Here is a 21920-nt window from a genome sequence, read left to right on the forward strand (position 1 = left end):
TAGTCAGCCTTTGAGTAATTTCAGAACATAAAGCACTCTGCCTGTAGAGTGTTCTATAATATCCTTTGACAGAGTTCTATCATCCAGAATCACAGCTATTGCCTTGGCAAGTATTAGACTAATATCCCACACAGCCATTAGTACCAGGCCAGGATCCAACAGCATATTTCTGCTGTTCCACTGCTTCCCTCAGATTCAGCCATTCCCCCATAGTCCTTCATAAAGTTCTCCATAAGCCATAAAAACTTATTCCACAGGGTTAAGAAAACCTTCTGGAGCAAGTTTAAGGTACCACAAAGGGCTTTAATAAGAAGGAAATTGAAAGAACGTTCCAGTTCTACTGGCATTGGATACTGAAATATGCCACTGGATCTTTGCGTAGTTCAGCATCCAGATCTAAATCTAAAAGCACAAAGTAGCTGAATCTAGTAGTTATGAATTCAAGAGCATATATTAAAAACAACACAGCAAAACTACTGAAGGTGAGTTAATGAAAACAAACAACTACTACTGGCATTATTTTAAGGATAATAAGAAAATGACAGGCAAAAGAAAGGATCAAGAGTAGAAATGAGAAAACAGTATATTAACAAAATTGGTTGTAAAAATATGAGTGAAAAACAGTGACAGATTTACGTACAAAGTAAGTAAGTGGCATCTCAGAGTTTTTGAATATCATGGCTCTAAATACAAGAATATCAAACAAATCAAGACAACCCCTTAAGGCTAAAAAAAACCCTTTCAGAACATTATAGTTAAAATAGTGCTAAAATACCTCTTAAATATGACGTAAGTTAGATCAACATGCCAATCTGTCTCTGGAAAGTAACATCAAGGGAAGAGGGGAAAAACTCACTTTCTCTGATCTGCTGATTGATTACTGCCTGATCATGTTCTAGTTCTTGCTCAGCTCTAATCTCACCATCCAAGATCTGCTGTTGTAATTCTTCAACATACAATTGTTGTTGCTGGATCTCCCTTCTCTGGAGAACCTCCTGTTTTTTAAACTTTGGCTGACATTCTTCAGAAACAGCATGTCTCCGCTCACTGCCAAAAAATTTGACAAGAAATGTAAATAAGGAAGGTAACATATTTGTAAGCTAGCATGTATTCCTTTAAATCAGACGAAGAATTCAGCTACTAGTGAAGATAGCAAAGAGGATGGCTAAGAGAAAGGATACTGTGTTATGTGTATGTGTAGATCTGCATATGTTTGTGATGTCACAGTAAGGTAGGAATTCTCACTTATGGCATCAAATAAAAAATAATTTTAATACCAATATACCTATAGGTGAAAGAGTCTTTTCTGCCCCATCCAGCTATATTAAACTTAAACAATTTTGTAATATATTCTCTAGCTCCATTGAAGTTAATTATAAACAAAAAAATGCTTAAGTTCTTTTTTTGTAAATTTAAATAAACCTGAAAAGAGAAGATACTTTCACTAAATATTTTCATTACAAAGTTATACAATTATTTATAAAAACCAACTGATTTGGCCTCCTGTTTGTTCTTGGGGAAAAAGCTAAAAATAGCACATGTTATTTATTCTTTTTTGAAGAATAAAACCTGAGGATTTTAAAAAGCACTCAATGTCTAGAAGATTTTCATGTGAAGCATCAAAATGTTACCATTCATCCACATTCTTTCACTGCATGTAGATTTGTGTATTCTCATACCAGAACATTTGTTCTGATGAACTGGTCTGAAACTGTTTATTCCGCCTGACAGCATTAGTGCTTTATAAATTTATAAAATACACTCATATCCACCAGAAGCCTAAACCAAAGTGTTATTTCAGTGTTATTTTTAAACTGCCTTCCCCCTAAAACACACGCGTGCACACATTATTAAAGTGGCACAACAGAAAAAGAACACTAAAAATAATTTTTAGAAGGCTTAGTTAAAGAAAGTTAAAACCTTTCCCAAAGGACAAAAGAGTGGGAGTCAGCATACTACTGGAAGTAGTGCATTCTACCATGTGGGAGAAATAGTGGAGAAGACCCTTTCCCACATGTCCAACAAATGGGTCTTTGCAGGCAAAGGTGATCTCAAGAGGATCTCTTCCATAGACCCTAAGACCTGTGCTTCAAATTCAGACTAGCAAACAATCAGCAATCAATACAGAACATTTTCAAGTGACAAAAGGGTTGCAAGGATCAAGAACAATAGAACCTAGCAATTGTTTTCTGCCCCCCCCTTTTTTTAAAGTTTAGACTCTAGCCCTTATAAAGCTATGATATGATGGAAGAACTGTAATCAGTGCTCTGACCGGATTTTTCCTGAGGCTGACATCCTGTTCACAGAGCTGCATTGCTTAAGGCTTATGACATCATCAGCATCACCAATTTTCCAGAAGTAAACTATTTCCAATTCCCCTCTTGAGGGTCCTGAGAATCCAATGGAATCCTTGCTGTAGAGAAACTATTGGGGGCTACAGGATAGGGGTAAAACTTTAATTTTCATAAATCACTGCTCTCAGGATGACTTTATCAATGGCAGCAACCTTTGGGGGGGGACTGGATTTTTTTTTAATTTCCAAAAAATCACCAGGGCTAATGACATCAACAGTCTTATGTGACACAGCTTTGTGAGTAGGATTTCAACAATGGTGAGAAACAAGCCTTTCTGTGATGATCAGAAAATGAGTTAAGTCATCTTCAGTTTTCTCTGGTTATAATCTGGAGAACATATCCTTTAACTAACACCTGAAATCTTTTTGCAAAAGTGCCTGAACTGTTTATATGCAAATAGTACAAAGAATCAATCCATGTGGATGAATGCTTGCTGTAGTCCAAAAAATTAACTTTTCAAAGCTGTAACACGATGCATCTTACTGCATTTTCTGCTTTGAAAGAGAGACTTCGATGACCCTTCCAATTCCTTCCAGCACTAAAACATTACCTTCCAACATTAGCTGAGAGCTTAGCTACATACTGCTTTGAGGAAGCATACAGTTGACCAAAAAACAAAACAAAACAAAAAACAAAAAAAGGGGGGAAGGAGTACTATTTAATAAAACTTTCTATTAATTATTGTTATTGCTGCTACTGATATTGACTGCATGGCTGCTGTGAAATAAGTTTTATACAATGAGTAGGGAGTAATTCTACACATATGCCTTAATATGGCTCTTTTAACTGCTTACTCACTAGACATTCTACTGGATGAGTCTGCTGTGTGTTATGTACATCCAGTTATGTACTGTTAAGCTGCATGCATTTTATGGTAACCCTAATACTGTTTTCAAGGTATATGAGATATTTAAGGAAAAACTCACTTGCACCCCCAGTGAGTTTCTATGAACAGAGACTTGACTCCATGTATCCTAGTTGTTACTCTATGTTGGATCACAATAATTATGTGCTATCAAGTCGATTCAGACTTATAATGACCTTTTCCAGGGTTTTCTAGGTATGAAGTTTTACCCATTCTCTTCTGGATAAGGTGTTCTGGGACTGTGCAGCTTGTCCAAAGCTACCCAGGCTGGCTCTCTTCCCAGTAGGCACAATAGGGAATCAAACTCCCAAACCCTCTCCAAAGCCAGGTACTTTAACTCACTGCACTATCCTGCTACACAAGTCTTACACCACAGAAAATGTTCATAGGAAATGGACATATCTTTAGTCATTAGAAATCAGAGACTGGCAGAATTACTTTCTTAGCCTACATCTCCCAAAATCTCCCAGTCACCATGGTGAATGACTGTTTTGATTTAGGGTTTCTACATTATTTTTTGCATTACATTATTTCCTTAAAATGTATCCCAACTCTATGAATCTCTTTCCCAATATAGTATAGCTGAGATACAAACACTGGATTGGCAAGTGTACCTACGAAAAGTCAAGTATAGTGAATAAAATTAAGCTACAATATTTTCTTGTTATAATACGAGGGGGTGCTGATAAGTATCGATCCTTTCCCAGAAAAAATTGAGCTAGGAAGCTGTAACTGCCATACTATTCTATATATTCCCCAAGGAAACTAAAGCTCAATACTTATCAGTACCCCAGAAAAATTTGAGCTAGGAAGCTATAAATTGCAGGGTGTATTGGCCAATTTGTCTATATCCAACAGTGCAAAAATCAACTACCTATGATAACTTTCATTTTCCGGCCCAAAGTGAACATGGTGGCACCTCCAGAAAAGTTCAATGTGGAAGAGCATAGGACCATAATCAAGTTCCTGTTTCTCTAAGGGAAAGGTGCAAAGCAGATCCATGATGAAAGGTCACAAACTATGTGTGACAGTAGCCCTTGATATGCAACAGTTAAATGTTGGGTTGCCAATTTTTTAAACTGGCCATTTTGGTGTTGAAAGTGAGAAACCCAGTGGAAGGCCTGTTTCTGTCTGTGCCTGCAAATGTGAAAGCCATCCATGACATGATCATGGATGACCGCCGACTATTAGCCGAAAGTATTGCTATATATCTGAGAATATCATGTGAGAGAGTTGGTGCCATTATCCACAACGACTTGGAAATGAGAAAGCTGGCAGCAAAGTGGATCCCAAAACTTTTAACAACCAAACAAAAGAGGAAACGTGTGGAGTCATCGGTGGCTGTTTTGGAACATTTTGCAAGAAATGAGTCAGATTTCCTGGGCAAACTGGTAACTGGTGGTGAGACATGGATCTACCGTTATGATCCTCAGACAAAGGAACAGTCTAAGGAATGGAGGCACAGTGGTTCCCCCAGGACAAAGAAGTTCCAAGTGCAAAGGTCGGTGCAGAAGCAAATAGCAACAGTTTTTTGGGATAAGAAGGGAGTTCTGCTGGTGGACTACCTCCAACCGGGTTCAACCATCAATGCAAAATATTACTGTGCTTTATTGAAGAAGTTGAAGCAAAACATCAAGGAAAAATGTCAAGGAAAGCTCTACAAAGGTGTCAGCCTGTTGCATGACAACGCCTCGTCACACACTGCAGGCAAAACTGATGTCCTTAGCTTTCAAACAATGCCCCATCCACCCTATTCTCCTGGCCTGACTCCTTCTGACTATTATCTGTTCCCCAAACTCAAAAAACACCTAAAAGAACAACGATTTCGGAGTGTTCTGGAGGCAACTAATGCTGCAAATTAGTGGTTACACCAGCAGTCGGAATAATTTTATTTGCAGGGACTTAAGAAGCTTCAGGACAGATGTCACAAGTGAATTGACTTCCTGGGGGAATATGTAGAATAGTGTGGCAGTTACAGCTTCCTAGATCATTTTTTTCTGGGGAAGGCTCAATACTTATCAGCACTCCCTCAAGAGAAGACTCCCTGGAAAAGACCCTGATGTTAGGAAAGTGTGAAGGCAGGAGGAGAAGGGGACGACAGAGGATGAGATGGTTGGACAGTGTCATCGAAGTCACCAACATGAATTTGACCCAACTCCGTGAGGCAGCGGAAGACAGGAGAGCCTGGCGTGCTCTGGTCCATGGGGTCACGAAGAGTCGGATACGACTAAATGACTAAATAACAATAACAACAACTGCATGCATGACTGTTTTATATGGCTCTACTTTCCTCATTTCATTCTTAAAAGAATCCTGCAAAGTAGGTTTGTCTGAGAAGTACTGATGGATCCAAAGTGTTTAAATAAATCCAAGGCTAAAATATACTGGTCAAAAGACAGTGCAACAATTGATGTTCTTCATCTCTATAATATGCAAAAACTGCATTAATCAGCATATTATGCAAATTTATAAGTACTCCTGATCTGTACAATATGCAAATCAGGTCACCCAGATTTGGAACAATGGAACATGAGGAACATACACTAAGCTCTTTTTTACATTAGGCCAGTGGTTCTTAACCTTTGTTACTCGGATGCTTTTGAGCTGCAACTCCCAGAAACTCCAGTCAGGACAGCTGGTGGTGAAGGCTTCTGGGAGTTGCAGTCCAAAACTCCTGAGTAACCCAAGGTTAAGAACCAGTGCATTAGGCAACCAGAATGGATCCAGCCAAGCTGTTTGGAGAAGTTAAGTTTAGAGTAATTAAGAACATGTGTTTGGCCATCAAACAATTGTCTGACTTGCTAGTTAGAGCACAGACATGAGAAGCATCAGACTACTGGATGAAACTCACTAATAGTTATTTTGATGTTTTTTGTGTATGTGGGCTGATATGTTTAAGTTTGTTTTTCATATAGCTATTATGTTTAGTGTCTTTTATTATGTTGTGAACCGCTCAGAATGGTCTTGATAGCCAGATGGGTGGTGTAAAAGTTGAACAAAAGAACAAACAAACTGGCTTTTATCAGATTTGCCCAAATATGTATCTCTGCTCTCTGTCTGGGTTTTCCAGATGCATTCATTCAAACTATCACATCTAATGAATTCTACACAGGCACTAAAAACCAAATGCCTACTCAAGTAAAATGTATCTAGATAAGTTAGATTAATCATTTTTATTTGGAATTATATTGTGTGTGATTGTTGCGTCACTTTGTTCCTCCTCTTCCCCCCTCTTCCCCAATAAATAACCATGTCTACCTGAGAAGAGAAAAAAAACAGGGGAAATAGTATATTTCAAAATATTTGAAAGACTATCATACAGAAGACAGGCAGAATCTGTTCTCAATCATACCAGAGGACAGAACATGTAATACTGGGCTCAAGTTACAGGAAGACAGATTTCAAATGAATCTTAGGAAATACTTCCTAACTGTCAGAGCAGTATGACAATGGAACTAATTACCTCAAGTACACTAGTGCTGAAGGCATTCAAGACAAAATTAGACAACCAGGCATATTTTGATTTGAATTTCTGCATTCAACAAGGGGTTGGATTCCCTGACCTTATAGACTTCTTCCAACTCCATTATTCGATGATTCTATGAGTATTTTGTGGTATTGTCTTACACATTTCCCAAGTGCCAAAAGTTGCTAAACTACGGCTAGTGTTCTGAGGATTTTTAACAAGTTTTCTTAAAAGTTGTTTCCTGGGCTTTGAGACAAGAATGTCCAAAGTGTTCATTCCCTGCTTCCCGAACTGAGCTGAAGAACTTAGGACTCCCCAGCTAGGCAGATAGAAGTGTTCAAGTGAGGTTTCCCATGTGGCGATTTCTGTTTCAACAGAAATCCATTAATATCCCGGGGAAAGCATTGTAAATAGAAAGATGTTCCCACCTAGTCCTCCCTTCCAGAACAAATTTGTCAGAATCTTGACTGATACCCAGGAATCATAAAAATAGCCAGCGGAGATACCAGATCCCCTGGGCAGAATATTCTCAGTATCCTGCTTATGTTTATTTTCTATATTATAGAGCATATGATTAAAGGACTGACTTGATGGAACTTGTGAAAACCACTCTCGTCTTATGTGCAATAGTTCCAGTCCCTAAATTTGCTGAAGGCTATAAAACTTCTAGTAACCAAGCAGACTAACAAATAACCTTATGCCCTGATGAAATTTTACTTCAGTGCTTTCTACATTCAGATGCTCCTCGTAAATTAAGAAGAAAAGCTTAGTCCCCAGGCTTCCACTGTAAATTGACCAGAACAGCTCCCTCTACCTTGTCAACAAAAAACCCCATGAGAATTAGATGTTTAAAAATATTTAAATAGGAAAATCATGTTTACAAAACAATTAAATCAGTTCAAGGAAAACACATCATTTAATAGCTCTTACATAGGAAACTACACTGATCAGCCACAATGTTAAAACCACTGACAGGTAAAGTGAATGGCATTGATTATACCATTACAATGGCACCTGTGTAGGGGCAGGGTATATCAGGAAGCCAGAGAACAGTCAGGTTTTGAATTTCATGTGTTGGAAGCAGGAAATATGGGCATGTGAAAAGATCTGAGTGACTTTGACAACGGCCAAATAGTGATGGCTGGATGACTGGATCAGAGCATCTCCAAAATGGCAAGTCTTGTGGGGTTTTCCCCAGTATGCAGTTGTTAGTACCTACCAAAAGGACAGCTGGTGCATTGGCATCAAGTTTGCTGGTGCTCAAGGCTCATTGATGCATGTGGGGAGTGAAGGCTAGCCAGTCTGGTCCAATCACACATAAGACCTAAAGTAGCTCAAAATGCTGAAAAACAGATATGCTGGCCATAACAGAAAGCTGTCAGAACACACAGTACATCACAGTGTGCTATGTATAGGGCTATGTAGTCACAGACCAGTCAGAGTACCCATGATGACCCCTTTCCACCGTTGAAACTGCCTAGAATGAAGAAGTGAGCCTCACAATTGGACCATGGAGCAATAGAAGAAGGTTGCTTGGTGTGATGAATCATGTTTTCTTTTAGAACAAGTTGGTAGCTGGGTGTGTGTGCATTGTCTATCTGGGGAAGAGATAGTAATAGGATGCAGTATGGGAAGAAGACGGGCTAGTGGAGGCACTGTTATGCTTTGGGCAATGATCTCCTGGGAAATCTTGTGTCCTGGCATTCATGCAGATGTTACTTTGACACATACCACCTACCTAGACATTGTTGCACACCATGTAGACCCCTTTATGGCAATGGTGTTCCCTGATGGCAGTGGCCTCTTTCAGCAGGATAAAGCATCCTGCCACACTGCAAAAATTGCCCAGGAATGGTTTGAGGAACATGAGAAAGAGTTCAAGGTGTTGCCTAGGCCTCCAAATTCCCCAGGTCTCAATCTGATTAAGCATCTATGGGATGTGGTGGAACAACAAATCGGATCCATGGAGGCCTCATCTTGCAACTTGCAGGACTTAAAGGGTTTACTGCTAATGTTTTAGTGCCAGATACCACAGGAAATGTAAAGAGGTCTTTTTTGCCAGCACAAGGGAACCTACACCATATTAGGCAGGTGGTTTTAATGGTAGGGCTGATCAGTATATCTCAAGCACAGTGGTCCCCAACCTTGGGCCTCCAAATGTTCTTGGACTTCAACTCCCAGAAATCCTGGCCAGAAGAGGTGGTGGTGAAGGCTTCTGGTAGTTGTAGTGCAAGAACATCTGGAGGCCCAAGGTTGGGGACCACTGCTCAAACAGACCAAAACGTGTGAACACAGAAACTGCCATTGAACAAAGTGAGCTGCTGCTTAACAGTCTTATTCATGGTCACCAAAGCATTTGCTAATGGCCCCCACAAAAGACAAGACACTGAGCTTTATGAAGTGTTCATTTGTCAGGCCTTGGAAAAAATAGTTCTTCATAAACTGTAACAGCACTCATCACAATACGGCAGAGATCTATAGCTTTTGCTACCTCATACTTCCATATAACAAGGAAATACTAAGGTTTCTGTCAGATTTTCCTTTAAAGTGTAAAACCATTGATTTCATGCTTCAAGTGTTCAACCCCAAAATTAAAAAGCTTATTTTTTTAATATTCAGAGCACAGAGAATGCTGCAATAAGGTAATAAGTAATGAGTTTCACGTACTGTAATCAAACTAGATAACTTGAAAATAACAAGCCCTCAATTTAGATCTCTCAATCTATAATCAGTTATGATTCTATGATATATAACTTGCTAGGCTTATAGATAACCAGTGACAAAGTAACATTAAGGAGAAATGGCAGTAGTAGAAATCAGATGCTACAACAGCTATTTTCCCCATCCCAAACACTCTATGCAAAGAGAAATGTCAAGATAAATTTTAAAAAAATTAACTCACATTATAAAAGCAGGCCTCTACATCCAATTTTTCTCACAAACGGCTGTTTTACTAATGCACAGAAACACTGTCATCCACTACCGGTACAACTTCAGTGTGTTGCAGATATGATTAAATCACTGTATTTTAGTTATCAAGGAATACCATTCAAAACATAAAATAACTTATCAGATATCCTTCCTTCCAAATTCAAACAGGTAATGCAGAATTACTAGAAAATAAAATGACTTCACCCTTGGAAAGACAGATTAAAAATCAGTTCTGCTTCTGTAAACCTGACTTTTCTCTTAGAATGAGATATATAAAGCCAAACTGAAAAAAATTGGATCAGGAGAGAAAACAGCGTTTGAGGAATACAATAATACATCACACGTGATATAATGATTATTAATGGCATTATGACAAAAGTAGAATTAAGACACAGCAGATAGCATGATAATTTTTTTAAAAAATATCATTGACCTTAAATCGAATGAAACAAAAAAAATTAGGAACAGTTCCAGAATTATAAAAACAACTGCATTATGTTTCATCTTCTCTCCCCCCCCCCAATTACCTTTGCAGTTAGAAGACAAAATCAGCCTTCTGCAAAATCACATTTTCTCTAGGCTGTTTTGTTATCAGCTTCCTGGAATCATATTGTGTGACTCCTTCCTCTCTTCTCAAAGCACCTCTAAGGCTGATGCAGAATCTAGTGGCTTCTACTGCATAATGCAGTTTTCAGTAGCTATGGCAGCAAGAGGTTGTAAGGAAGATGAGTCCTTTGCTGCAATCATACACTGAGGCTCAGAAAATAAAACTCCAGCAAAAGAGATGAAGCTATGCCTTAAAAGCACAGTATACTTTGTTTAAAAATAACAAAAAACAAAAAAAGCCTTGAGCTACATGAGAAAATGTATTTCTTCTTGCTGGGATATTTTGTATTAGGTATGTTTTATTTATTTAGTTTTCAGATTTGAACAAGAGAAATAAGGATAAAAATAACTACTAATGACGCTGAAGGTATCCTTGCACTGAAGGCTGGTATTTAAAACAGTCAACAGTCTAAGTTAACAAGACCAGCCACTGATTTGCATTTTCCTCCAACACATCTCCTCTCTAGTACATCTATCCAATCAGGAGACTGTTCTCAATAACACACCATAACATCAGTGTAATACACCACAGCAGATGACTACGGCAGCTGCACAGGATCAGACATGGAATATAACAAAACACGTTTCTGAATGCAAAAAATAGCTTCAACTAGCAATAGTTCTCTTAAAGCACTTTTAAAAGAGAGTTTTGAGTAGTGCTTTTCATGTGTGGCTTTGGTCAAATCTCAAACTGGAATACTGTCCCAGTTTCTGGGTACCAAAAGGGTTGGGTTTCAAACAACCTGGAATGGATGACAGTAGGTATTTACGAATTCCTCAGCAGGCAAACTGGTGAGATCCCAGTTAGAAAGTTAGAAACTAGACTGTTAAGATCATAGTAATGCAGAAGAATAGAGCTCGCCTTCTGATAAGTGGTAAAGAGAGGCAAAAGATAAGAATAGACCTGGTTGTTCTATTTTAAGATTTTCTTGTCTGATGATGACAATGTTGAAAATAATGTATCATCAATCCATTTCTAACGTCAGACATAATAAAGCAATCTCTTAAGAGTTCTATTTCTCCCTCTCTGCCTGTCAACCAACTGATGTGGACAAGATAAATGAGTCTCTATTCCCCCAGAGTCAACTGATTAAACAGATTACTGTTTCAATAGAGAAATAATCCACTTTCCTATCAGATGACCTGCATCAAGAAGGAGATACATATTTTTTATTTTTCATTATTACATTTATATTTCATTTATTTAATAAATGTTTACACTAACATAATCTGAGGATTTGGCAGGGGAAGGCAGGAGGGCCGGGCGGTCACGAAGAGTCAGACATGACTAAACCACTACACAATCTGAAGATTTATAGAATATTTACCAAAGTTACTCTCTTTTATTCTGATTTCTATTCTTGGTGTTTAGAATGACATCAAAGCAGTCCTGTAATGGCAGTGGAGTCAGGTAGCTATGGTTACTTTTAACTAGCTGCCATATTTTAATTTAATACATAAGAAGATTACTTACATGATATGCATGTTTTGACATTAGCATAAAACAATTTTATTTACTATTTATTTTTATTTATCTTCTGAAGAAAGGGTAAACAAAAATCAGACCTAGAAGTATGTGGGAAACAGACAATGTCCTTGTTCTACAAAATAATTTACTGATGTTCATACGAAAAATTAGCCAGCTATACTAATTATGGGTATTAGGTTTGGATCTAGAATGAGGTGTACACAAGACCAGCTGTTTTGGAAAAGGGGGGAAAAACACAGATGCAGATAAATGACATTTTTGCTCAGTCATATATTTATTAAATTACCTTTCTGTTTCAGCTGGGTAAAAGTCGTAAGAAAGGGAAGAAAGGCCTCCATCCAAATCTAGCCATTCAAGAGATTTACAACTCACTACAGAACAGGTCTCATTGATCTATTTAAAAAGAAGAAGAAATGATGGCAAGGAAGATTAAAAAAACAACAGGAGTAAAATGGCTTCCTTTACTTCTGCTAATCTTTACTATACAATATAGTTCCTGTTGTAAAGAGCTTAAGGTCTGTATAGCTGAAACATAAGTCTTACATGCCATCTTAATGTCCTAGACAGCCTTATAATAAATCTGCTGTTAATCAAAGAGAGTACTAAAGAGTATGATACTAATGGCAGACCAATGACAAACATTGCATACACAGCAATTTCATTAATGATGTCTAGATATAGGCAGGTCAAGATTTATCGTATTATGTTCAGGATTTTCCCACTGTTCCCAAATGAAATCTGCTAGGAACAAGTTATGTGCAGCTATGAAAGAAAGGAACATGAAGGCACAGGAAAACTATTACTTTCTGCAAATTCCAGTGTTATTTCAGCATTTGCTGGAGAACATCCTGTAACACAGTGTTCTTTTCATGACACCACATTCAGATTTTGTCTGTGTTTCTATGTTGAAGCTGTAAGAATAGGTGTGTGGGTGGCATAGTACTCAACAGTATGCCATCACCAAGCTGTCTGCTGCCCACTACAGTCCATTAATTATATCATTTATATCTTTGTCATTGGAGAGTGTATTTATTTAATTAAAGTATTCTGACCCTTCCTTTCTCTCTAAAAGAAACCAAGATGGCTTACATCACTAAAAGACAATATTTACACTTAAAAACAGTAAGTATACAAATACTAAAGAGGATAAAACAAATGGCATACTAAAAAAAAACAGATTAAAAAGCAGCACCAAAAACATATTCAAAGTATTATCAAGTCAATAGTCAAAATAGTACAACCATTTAGAATAAAATAGCTAAATGTAAAGCACAAAACACCACAGGGAAATGTTAAACAGATAGTGGACAAAAGTTGGGACTATACAATGTTTAAAAATAAATCATAACATAAATAAAATAATAAATAAATAAATAATAATAAATAACAGCAAAGTTTAGCATTACTTCAGAGCTCTAATCAGGCTATGTTCAACAGGCTTTCCAGGGGAGTGAGCCAGATTCCATGAGAACCACAACAAATGTGATATTATGCTGTGCATTTCTTTGGCTGTTCTTCCTTTGACAGTGGAGTAATGTGCTCCCAATAGTGTTCAAGTCAGCAATCTAACCATTGTATTTCAGATACACTGAAATTTCCCAACACTGATTCAACAGAGGTTGAATCCCTGTTTTGGGATAAGGCATTCTAGTGAAGAGCAATGTCCCTATCTTGCCAGGATTAAATGTCAGTTTTGTTGCCCTTATCCATTCATTGCTGACTCCATGAATTAGTTCAGAATTAGATTCTGATGTAAAGGAGAAATTGAGTGAGAAGATGCCATTTATTTATTGGTGATACCGAAGACTTAAATCCCTGGATAAACTTTCCTAGCAGTTTCTTATAGAAAGCCCTATGGGAAAAGATATCGGGAACAGAACAGGCATTCCATTGTACTACATACTGAAACTGATTAGCTCAGAAGGATCAAAACCACTGTAAAACAGTATTCCAAGCCCCCTCATAACCAGGTTATCTTGAAGGAAATCATGGCTGTTGGAATGAAGAGCTACTATATACAACAGCAAATCTCCAGCATTCTCTTTTTTGTCATGCTTCAGAACAGGCTTGTCCAACCCACGGCCCACAGGCCACATGCGGCCCAGGTCGGCTCCTAATGTGGCCCAGTGAAGGTCCCGCACCTCCCAAAATGCTGTGCTAGCGTTCCAGTTCTGCTACCCGGCCTCTTTCCTGGTGAAGAGGAAAGTGTGTGAGTGGGTGAGCAAGGAAGCAAAAAAGAGGAGGCAGGCAGAGCAGCAACTCCTGGTGCCAGAAAGCTGTAGTGCAGCAGGACAGTCAGCCTGAGCTGGAAAGACACAGCGAGGGAAAGGCGGAGAGGGAGGAGCTGCCCGCCCGCCCACGGAGTGTGTGTGTGTCGAGCGGGAAAAAGCCAGCCTCAAACTCTGGAACCTTAGTGCCAAATCCGCCCCGCAGCTCAACAGCCAACTCAGCGCCTGGGGGGTGGAAACGGGTAGCTGAGCCGCTCAACATCGTTGCTGCCCGGAGTGAGGGAGGAAGTCAGCCCGGTAGTTTGTCCGTCCAGTTGGCAGGCTTTGGGTTTTCCGGCCCAGCGGGGAGAAAAGCAGCCCGCTGCAGGTCGGAGTCCAGAGGGGAGACTGACGCAACCGTGGTTGCTGCCTTCATTGGGGCTGGATTTGGCTGGCAAAAGGCTGAGTGTAAGTAGAAACTTTGGAGTTTCTACTTGGGAAGCCAGGAGCATGGAGAAACACGGCAGCAGGAGGCAGGAGGTGGGGGAGGGCATTTGAATTTCCCGGGCTCTGTCTCCACCCGTGGGGTCGCTCTGTGGTGCTGACTTTCCAGCCAGGCTGGGAAGCCAACAGCACAGAGAGACACGGCAGCAGGAAGCAGGATCCCAGTGGGGGAGGGCATTTGAATTTCCCGGGCTCTGTCTCCACCCGTGGGGTCGCTCTGTGGTGCTGACTTTCCAGCCAGGCTGGAAAGCCAGCAGCACGGAGAGACACGGCAGCAGGAGGCAGGAGCCTGGTGGGGGAGGGCATTTGAATTTCCCGGGCTCTGTCTCCACCCGTGGGGTCGCTCCATGGTGCTAGCTTTCCAGCCAGGCTGGGAAGCCAACAGCACAGAGAGACACGGCAGCAGGAAGCAGGATCCCAGTGGGGGAGGGCATTTGAATTTCCCAGGCTCTGTCTCCAGCCGAGGGGTCCCTCGCATGATCCAAGCGGCAGCTTGATTGCAGGATGAGTTCTGCTTGCCTGCCTGAGGGAGGGAGGGGGAGTGTGCACAGGGAGTCAAACCCATGCTCGCTTGAAACCTGCTCCCTGCCTGCTCCAGCGGAGGATTGTGGCTGGACGCTCAGCTACCCCTTCTCCACGCTTGGGTTGCTGAACCCGAGGAACGCGGAGGAGGCAGAAGGTGGAAGAAACTGCTGTCTCTTTAAATCCGGCTTGTTGGGGCCTACCAGCCCTCTTCCCCCACCTCCTCCTCGCTTTGGTGGTTCCTTTTCAATTCCTTGGTGAGCAAAAGGGCTTCTCTGCAGCAAAGGAAGGTAAATGCCTGGGCACTGGAGGTGGAGGTGGAGGAGGAGAAGGCAAGCTGCCGCAGCAGCAGGAGGAGTAGCAGCAGTGGCAGCAGTAGCCCCAAGCAGCGCTGGGCGATGGGCCACTAGCGACCTTGTTGCAGCTGGCCAGGTATCGTTACTGTTATTTTATGTGCGGCCCAAACCAAATTTTCATCTTCTAATGCGGCCCAGGGAAGGTGAAAGGCTGGACACCCCTGCTTTAGAATAATACAGCAATGAAAAAAGTTTCCCCTTATTTTTATTTCTACAAAAGAGTAACATAAGCAATTAGAATGTAAGCATTAGTAAGCAATGAAGGAACAAAAGGGGGAAAATATAACACACTCTAACTTACTGATCGTCTTTGTCTTAAAATGGCAGCCTCAGTGGGATGGTTAAACCTAAATTTGTGAGTCTGGCCCAAAATAATAAAAGCTCCTAAAAGAAAGAAAAAAGAAGTAAAAACAGCTAAATGAGAAAAAGGCAGTTATTTAAACTGTTCTGCAAATATTTGGCTTCTTATAAATATTCATTGCACATTGTATTGCAAAAACAGTATTTCTGAATATAACACTAAACTTCTAAATTACCACAGGTCTCTGTAAGCATGATTTCATTGTTATAGTTAAAAAATTCTAGAGGTATCCTTGTAAATAAGAGTTATTTTATATCTAAATTTGGCATTACCTGAGCTCCTCTTAAAAAGGAAATGTTACAAGAAAAAAAAAGAATAAAGAAAAACAAAGGTTTGCACCCAGGAAACCAACAAGTAGGATTTGAAGACAACCATTTCCCTTCTTGTCAAGGCACATTTTGCCTCTAAACATGGAGGATCTAGTTCAGTATCTCTCACAACTGTTAGACATCCACTGCAAATTATTTTTAATGCCACCTAAGCCAATGGCCCCTGTAGATAGAATTCAAAGCTGCACTTATTCTGGAACCTGCTGCTTCTCCCAAAACTGGCAACTCTCCCCTACTCCCCACCCCTGCAACCTCATGTTAATCCCAAAGTCATGATCTGTAGGGCTGGAGAACCTACTGGAGCAGGGTTTTTTCGCCCCACTAGAGTTGCAGAAAGAGAATTCTAATTCTAATGACACTGGATGCCAAAGTGTACTGTTGGATCTTGACTTATCACCACATCCACTCCAGTGAACTCCATAAATTAATTACATGCTATATGAATTGGGGAAAGTAACTCTCTTAGTCTATTGCACTAAAACCAACAAATTTTTTTGGTAAGTTTTATCTGGCGTAATCATCTGTGAACAACAGCACATTTCATCAGATGCATCTGATGCGGCAAGTGACCATTCAGAGAAAACAAGTCAAACTGTAAGGCATTGTATGAGGATGTACTTCTTTTTGCCTTTATTAGATCTTTTAGCAAAAAATAAAAAAATAAAATAAAAATTTAATCACTCTTTATATAGCATGCATTATTTTATAAACTTCATGTTTCCTTTCCATTTTTTCATTTACAAAAAAAACCTGAAACACTTTAGCCTTTTCCTCAGATGGAAGGCATCCAAATCTCATTACCATTTTGATTGTTTTCTTCTCATTCGTGCATGAACTGCACAAAGGGCCATACAATGTCTTTTTTTCTACAGGTACACCTAGAATTAAACACAGTGTTGCAAAAACAGCTGATCTATATCCATGAATGAATTAAAGTGCTCTCTAAATTTGATACACGTGTGTGTTGTGTTGCCGAGTCCATTCTGTCTTATGATGACACTAACGGTGTCTACAAAGTATGTGAGACCTCCAAAGAGCTGTTCAGCATTGTCATCCATTACTATACATTACCTTATAAAATGCAATGATACAAATACTAATAAAAAGGAAACCCAGATGTTATTAATAAAACATATCACACTAGCAGTGAACACATTTCTATTTCTGTTTTAGCTTTCATCTTGGAAGTTAATTGAAATGAGTCAAGATGAATCCAAAAGTTCAAGAATATTATGGGCTTTTTTGCCTACCTACCTTTTGACTTTAAACCACAGCTTCAAAGTATTACTCGACTTCACTTAATACTATACTCAAAATACAGAGATTTTCAATTATATTATTTTTTATGAGCAAAGTATAAAATGCCACTCAGAGTAGACCTTTGGTCTAGATGGACGGGGTAGAAATCAAATAAATAAATAAATGAAATATATAACCAGTACAACATAGAAGAAAACATTGTTCATCATGAACCAGTTCAAGTTCCAGTTCAGCTCTTCATTTGGAAGATGGTTTTGGGTAAGAAAAGTTATTTCACAACCTAATTTTCCTTTCAGTAACACAAATGTAGTAATAACTGCACTCATAGATCACTGTAACAATAAAAGATTTGCAGTAATAGGCTCAAAAGGACAAAACTAAGTCTTAATGAAATCAAAAGGATGTCCTTGGGAATCCCATTCCCAGTTTTACCATACCTACCCTGTTTCCCTGAAAATAAGACCTACCTGAAAATAAGCCCTAGTAGGATTTTTCAGGATGCTCATAATATAAGCCCTACCCCCCAAAATAAGCCCCAGTTAAGTGAGACCCCATCCTCCACCATTGTGCAGCAACCAGAAGAAGATGACATGACTGTATCTGCATAAATGCCGATTGTTATACAGTACATGAAAAAAAAACCCCTGAAAATAAGCCTTAATGTGTTTTTTGAGCAAAAATTAATATAAGACTCTGTCTTATTTTTGGAGAAACAGAGTAAGAGTTGTGGCTAAGGATAGCAATTCTGTAAAAGCAATAATATAGAAGTTACCTTGTGACAGACGGATTGGAACTGTGACTTCATGACCGTTCACAATACAATGTGCTCCCTGAAGAGGCCGTAGGGTCACAATCCCATGCTGGTTCTCCACAACACAATGTTCCCTTTTAATCCACTCGCCCTGCAAAACTGCAAAATATATTGATTTCTTTTTTCCTTTTTTCTTAATTATTGACCTTCATTGTGTCAGTCTCCACAGAGGAAAATCTGAATGTCTCCTATAAAGCTCCCGATAAACAGGCTCTTTATGGATGACCCATAGATTTGTATCCTCTGCACATATCAAAAAGGAATTTATTTATGGTCTCAGAAGATATTGTACCTTTTTTGTTTCAAATCTTCATTCCTGGATACCTTGCAATAATCTGGATACCTTGCAATAATTTTGTCTTTAAAAGTTCAAAAATGAATCCTTTTCTTTAAAAGAAAAGCCAAAAATATAAAATATACTTGGAATATACAGTGGTGCCTCGCTTAGCAATCGCTCCGTTGAGCGATGAAATTGCTTAGTGATGGGGTTTTGGCCATCGCCAGAGCGATCGCTTAGCGATGGCCTCTTTGGGGAAAAATCGCTTTGCGATGATCGCGGGGAAGCGATCATGGCAAAGCGACCCTTTTTGCACAGTTGATTGGCGGTTCCAAAATGGCTGCCGGATAAAAAAAATGGCCACCTGCTGTTTTGCCTCGCTTTAGAGGCACCGAAAATGGCCGCCCCTATGGAGGATCTTCGCATAAGGTCAGTTTTTAAGCCCATAGGAACACATTAAACACGTTTTAATGTGTTTCTATGGGCTTTTTAAAATCGCTTAGCAACGTTTTTCCTGGAACGGATTAACGTCGCTAAGCGAGGCACCACTGTATATAAAAATTACATGAGTACATAGTTTAAAAATCACAGCCTTCTATTAGATATTTTTCTAGTTCATATGCATAAATAATATTTCTATGTTAGAAAAGAAACTTTGGTTTTATTAAAAGTTTTAGGCGCCATATAGGTGAAGCTCAATGATTCAAAATACAAAGCAGATAAATTGTCTATAATAAAAAGCTATTTTCTTAGATAACTCTCATTCAGTCATTTAAAAAGAAGCTCTATTGCAGTACAATTGTTACAGTGGTGCCTCTACTTATGAAATTAATCCGTATTGGAATGGTGGCCATAACTCAAAAATTTTGTAAGTCAGAGCACCATTTCCCATAGGAATGCACTGAAAACCATTTAATCCATTCCAGCCAAAGGGAAAAAAGTCACAAAAATTACTGTAAAACACTGCAAGCTTCTGGGGCTGCAAAAAAACAAAACAAATGCAAAAATATGCTGCGGAGGTTTCCTGGGCTTCCAAAGCACCAGCACCCAGTGTGGCGGTCGGGGTGGCTTTGGAAGCCTGGGAAGCTGGCACCCGGTGCAGCGGTCGAGATGGCTTTCGGCTTCATGGGCTTCCAAAGCCGTCCCCGCTGCCCTCTGCCTCCCGTCCCCACTGACCTCTGCTTCCCACCCCCCTGCCCTCTGCCTCCTGTCCCCACTGCCTCCTGCCGGGTGCTGGCTTCCTGGGCTTCCAAAGCCACCCTGACCGCCACACCGCGTGCCAGCTTCCTAGGCTTCCAAAGCGGCATGGCGGTCAGGGCAGTGTTGGAAGCCCGGGAGGATTCGCCTCCCTTTTCCTAACCGTGGGGGCGAAGAAGCAGCCTCTTCACCACCAACAGTTTGAATTTCCCGCCCTTTCCCCCTGCCTTTTTGTTTTCGTAGGTCGAAGCTCCCACCAAAAGTAGAAGCAAAATTTTGCAGCCAGAACTTTTTGTAACTCAAAATTTTCATAAGTAGGGACGCTCGTAAGTCGAGGCCCCACTGTATTTGCAAATAAGTCACATTGCATTAGATATTTCTCATCCAATATTTTTCCAGCAGAGATATCTCCCCTGTTTGTGAAAACCAGGTAGCTGTCTGTTTTGGAGATGTGCTTCTCAACATGATGGAAATCTCTGTTTTATACACTTCCATGTTCTTTAAAGAAAAAAAAATTAACACCAAACTTTGGCTTTCCCGTGGGTAAGCTATGTTGACTTGTCCAGATAGCTATAGGTTGACTCAGCTACCTGCCAAGATAGCTTGACTTGGAAAATGTTCCCCTTCAAGTAACTTCTATATCTGAGCAGTATAATACATTTTAAATTCCAGCTTCCTGCATTTTACACAGTCTATATTTCCCAATCAAGCTCCATATTTAATTTTCCCAAAAACTATTGACCATTGAAAGCCTAAGGTAAAGGTAAAGGTTCCCCTTGACAATTTTTGTCCAGTCGTGTTCGACTCTAGGCGGCGGTGCTCATCCCCGTTTCCAAGCCATAGAGCCAGCGTTTTGTCCGAAGACAATCTTCCGTGGTCACATGGCCAGTGCGACTTAGACACGGAATGCTGTTACCTTCCCACCAAAGTGGTTCCTATTGATCTACTTGCATTCACATGCTTTCGAACCGCTAGGTTGGCGGGAGCTGGGACAAGCAACGGGAGCTCACTCCATTGCATGGATTCGATCTTACGACTGCTTGGTCTTTTGACCCTGCAGCACAGCCTTCTGCGGTTTAGCCCGCAGCGCCACCACGTCCCCTATTGAAAGCCTAATTCCTCTAATTTTTAAAACTGGCACAAAACTGTACTCTCAAATACAAATATTAATAAAGACAAATATTTATAATTCATTCTTATTACTGAGTATTAATTTGTAAAATTTTATAACAATTTATGTGATTCCCACACAGTATAAATTGACAAGTCCCTATTATGCAGCTAGTAATGCAGGCATCATAGAGATACTTTTGAAGACTTTGCTACAGAGCATTTACATTTTCTTCCTGAATACACCCAGTTTAATAAGTTGGTTTTTTAAAAAAATAATTCTGAAGGCACTTGTGCAGCTGTACTAGTCTATTCATAACTGTACTATGGTAAAAATGCTATAAACTGCCTACGTTGAAAGCTGTTTTAATACAAAATGGGAATGAAACTAATGCCAGATCACAAAATAGGATTAATCCCAGGAACTAACTGTTGATATAAAAATATGCCTATCTCTTTTGACCAATGCAGACGACCATTTGCTGGGAACAGCGCTATAGCATGCTGGGAATATTGGTAACATTACTGAATTTTGAAAGTGATCACATTGCTGCATTTTGTACACTTGAGCTGCTAAGAAAACACCATCACCACTCTTGGGTGGCCATCTCCTTTGAAATAGTGAGGCCTCCCTCCCTTACAATGTAACAATACTCCCCAAGCCCCAAAAGACAGTTAAGAGTTTGGGGAAACTTCCTCTTTCCACACATCCCCAAATGCTGAGGGGAGCATGAGAGTTCGGTTCAGCACTACAAGTACATCAAACTAACTGTGCATATACTGTACTTGCCAGTTTTAACAAGGCTACCTAAGATGCTGGTCTACTATCCCAGAAAGTTATGTCTACTTGTCAGGGCCTCTGAATACATGCAAGTCCCCATGGACTGAATCACAGGAAGCATTTTTTAAAAATGTATTTATGTATAAAGCTTATAGACCTTGCCCAACCTAGTGAGATCATTACCTGGGACAGATTATTACATGATATAAACAAACCAAAGAATCAAACTAAAAAGTAAAAGAAAATATCCTCATTCTTATTAATCAACCAACATTAACAGAACAGGTGACTGAAAATGCCTTCAGCCCCTGTCTTATTACTGAATGTACACAATGACCCAGGTTGCTGAATCTTCATGTACCAGAAGAAATATGAAAGGGCTTTTTATTGAGCTTCACTTAAGCTACAGAGTCTTCCTGAATTCCAGTAAGAAGGTCTTTATGTACTTAATTATAGTCCTGAGTTTTGACTTGATTCTTGAACTTGTTAGCTGG

General features: G+C 39.7%; 1 protein-coding gene across 2 annotated transcripts in view; it reads right to left on the bottom strand.

The window, feature by feature from the left end:
* STARD9 (StAR related lipid transfer domain containing 9) overlaps positions 1-21920 on the bottom strand; it is a 143765-nt gene that overhangs the window by 39515 nt on the left and 82330 nt on the right. For both annotated transcript variants that reach the window (XR_013543923.1, XM_072986211.2), the window contains exons 18-21: positions 18023-18160; positions 15602-15684; positions 11998-12104; positions 857-1047 (exon numbers count right to left, since the gene is read on the bottom strand). Coding sequence is in view for 1 of the 2 variants with exons in the window: in XM_072986211.2 (XP_072842312.2) it covers positions 857-1047; positions 11998-12104; positions 15602-15684; positions 18023-18160 (519 nt within the window). In the remaining variant the exon portion in view is untranslated. The remainder of the gene's footprint in view (positions 1-856; positions 1048-11997; positions 12105-15601; positions 15685-18022; positions 18161-21920) is intronic.

Source organism: Pogona vitticeps, chromosome 1 (assembly GCF_051106095.1).
Source record: "Pogona vitticeps strain Pit_001003342236 chromosome 1, PviZW2.1, whole genome shotgun sequence".
NCBI classification, from domain to species: Eukaryota; Metazoa; Chordata; class Lepidosauria; order Squamata; family Agamidae; genus Pogona; species Pogona vitticeps.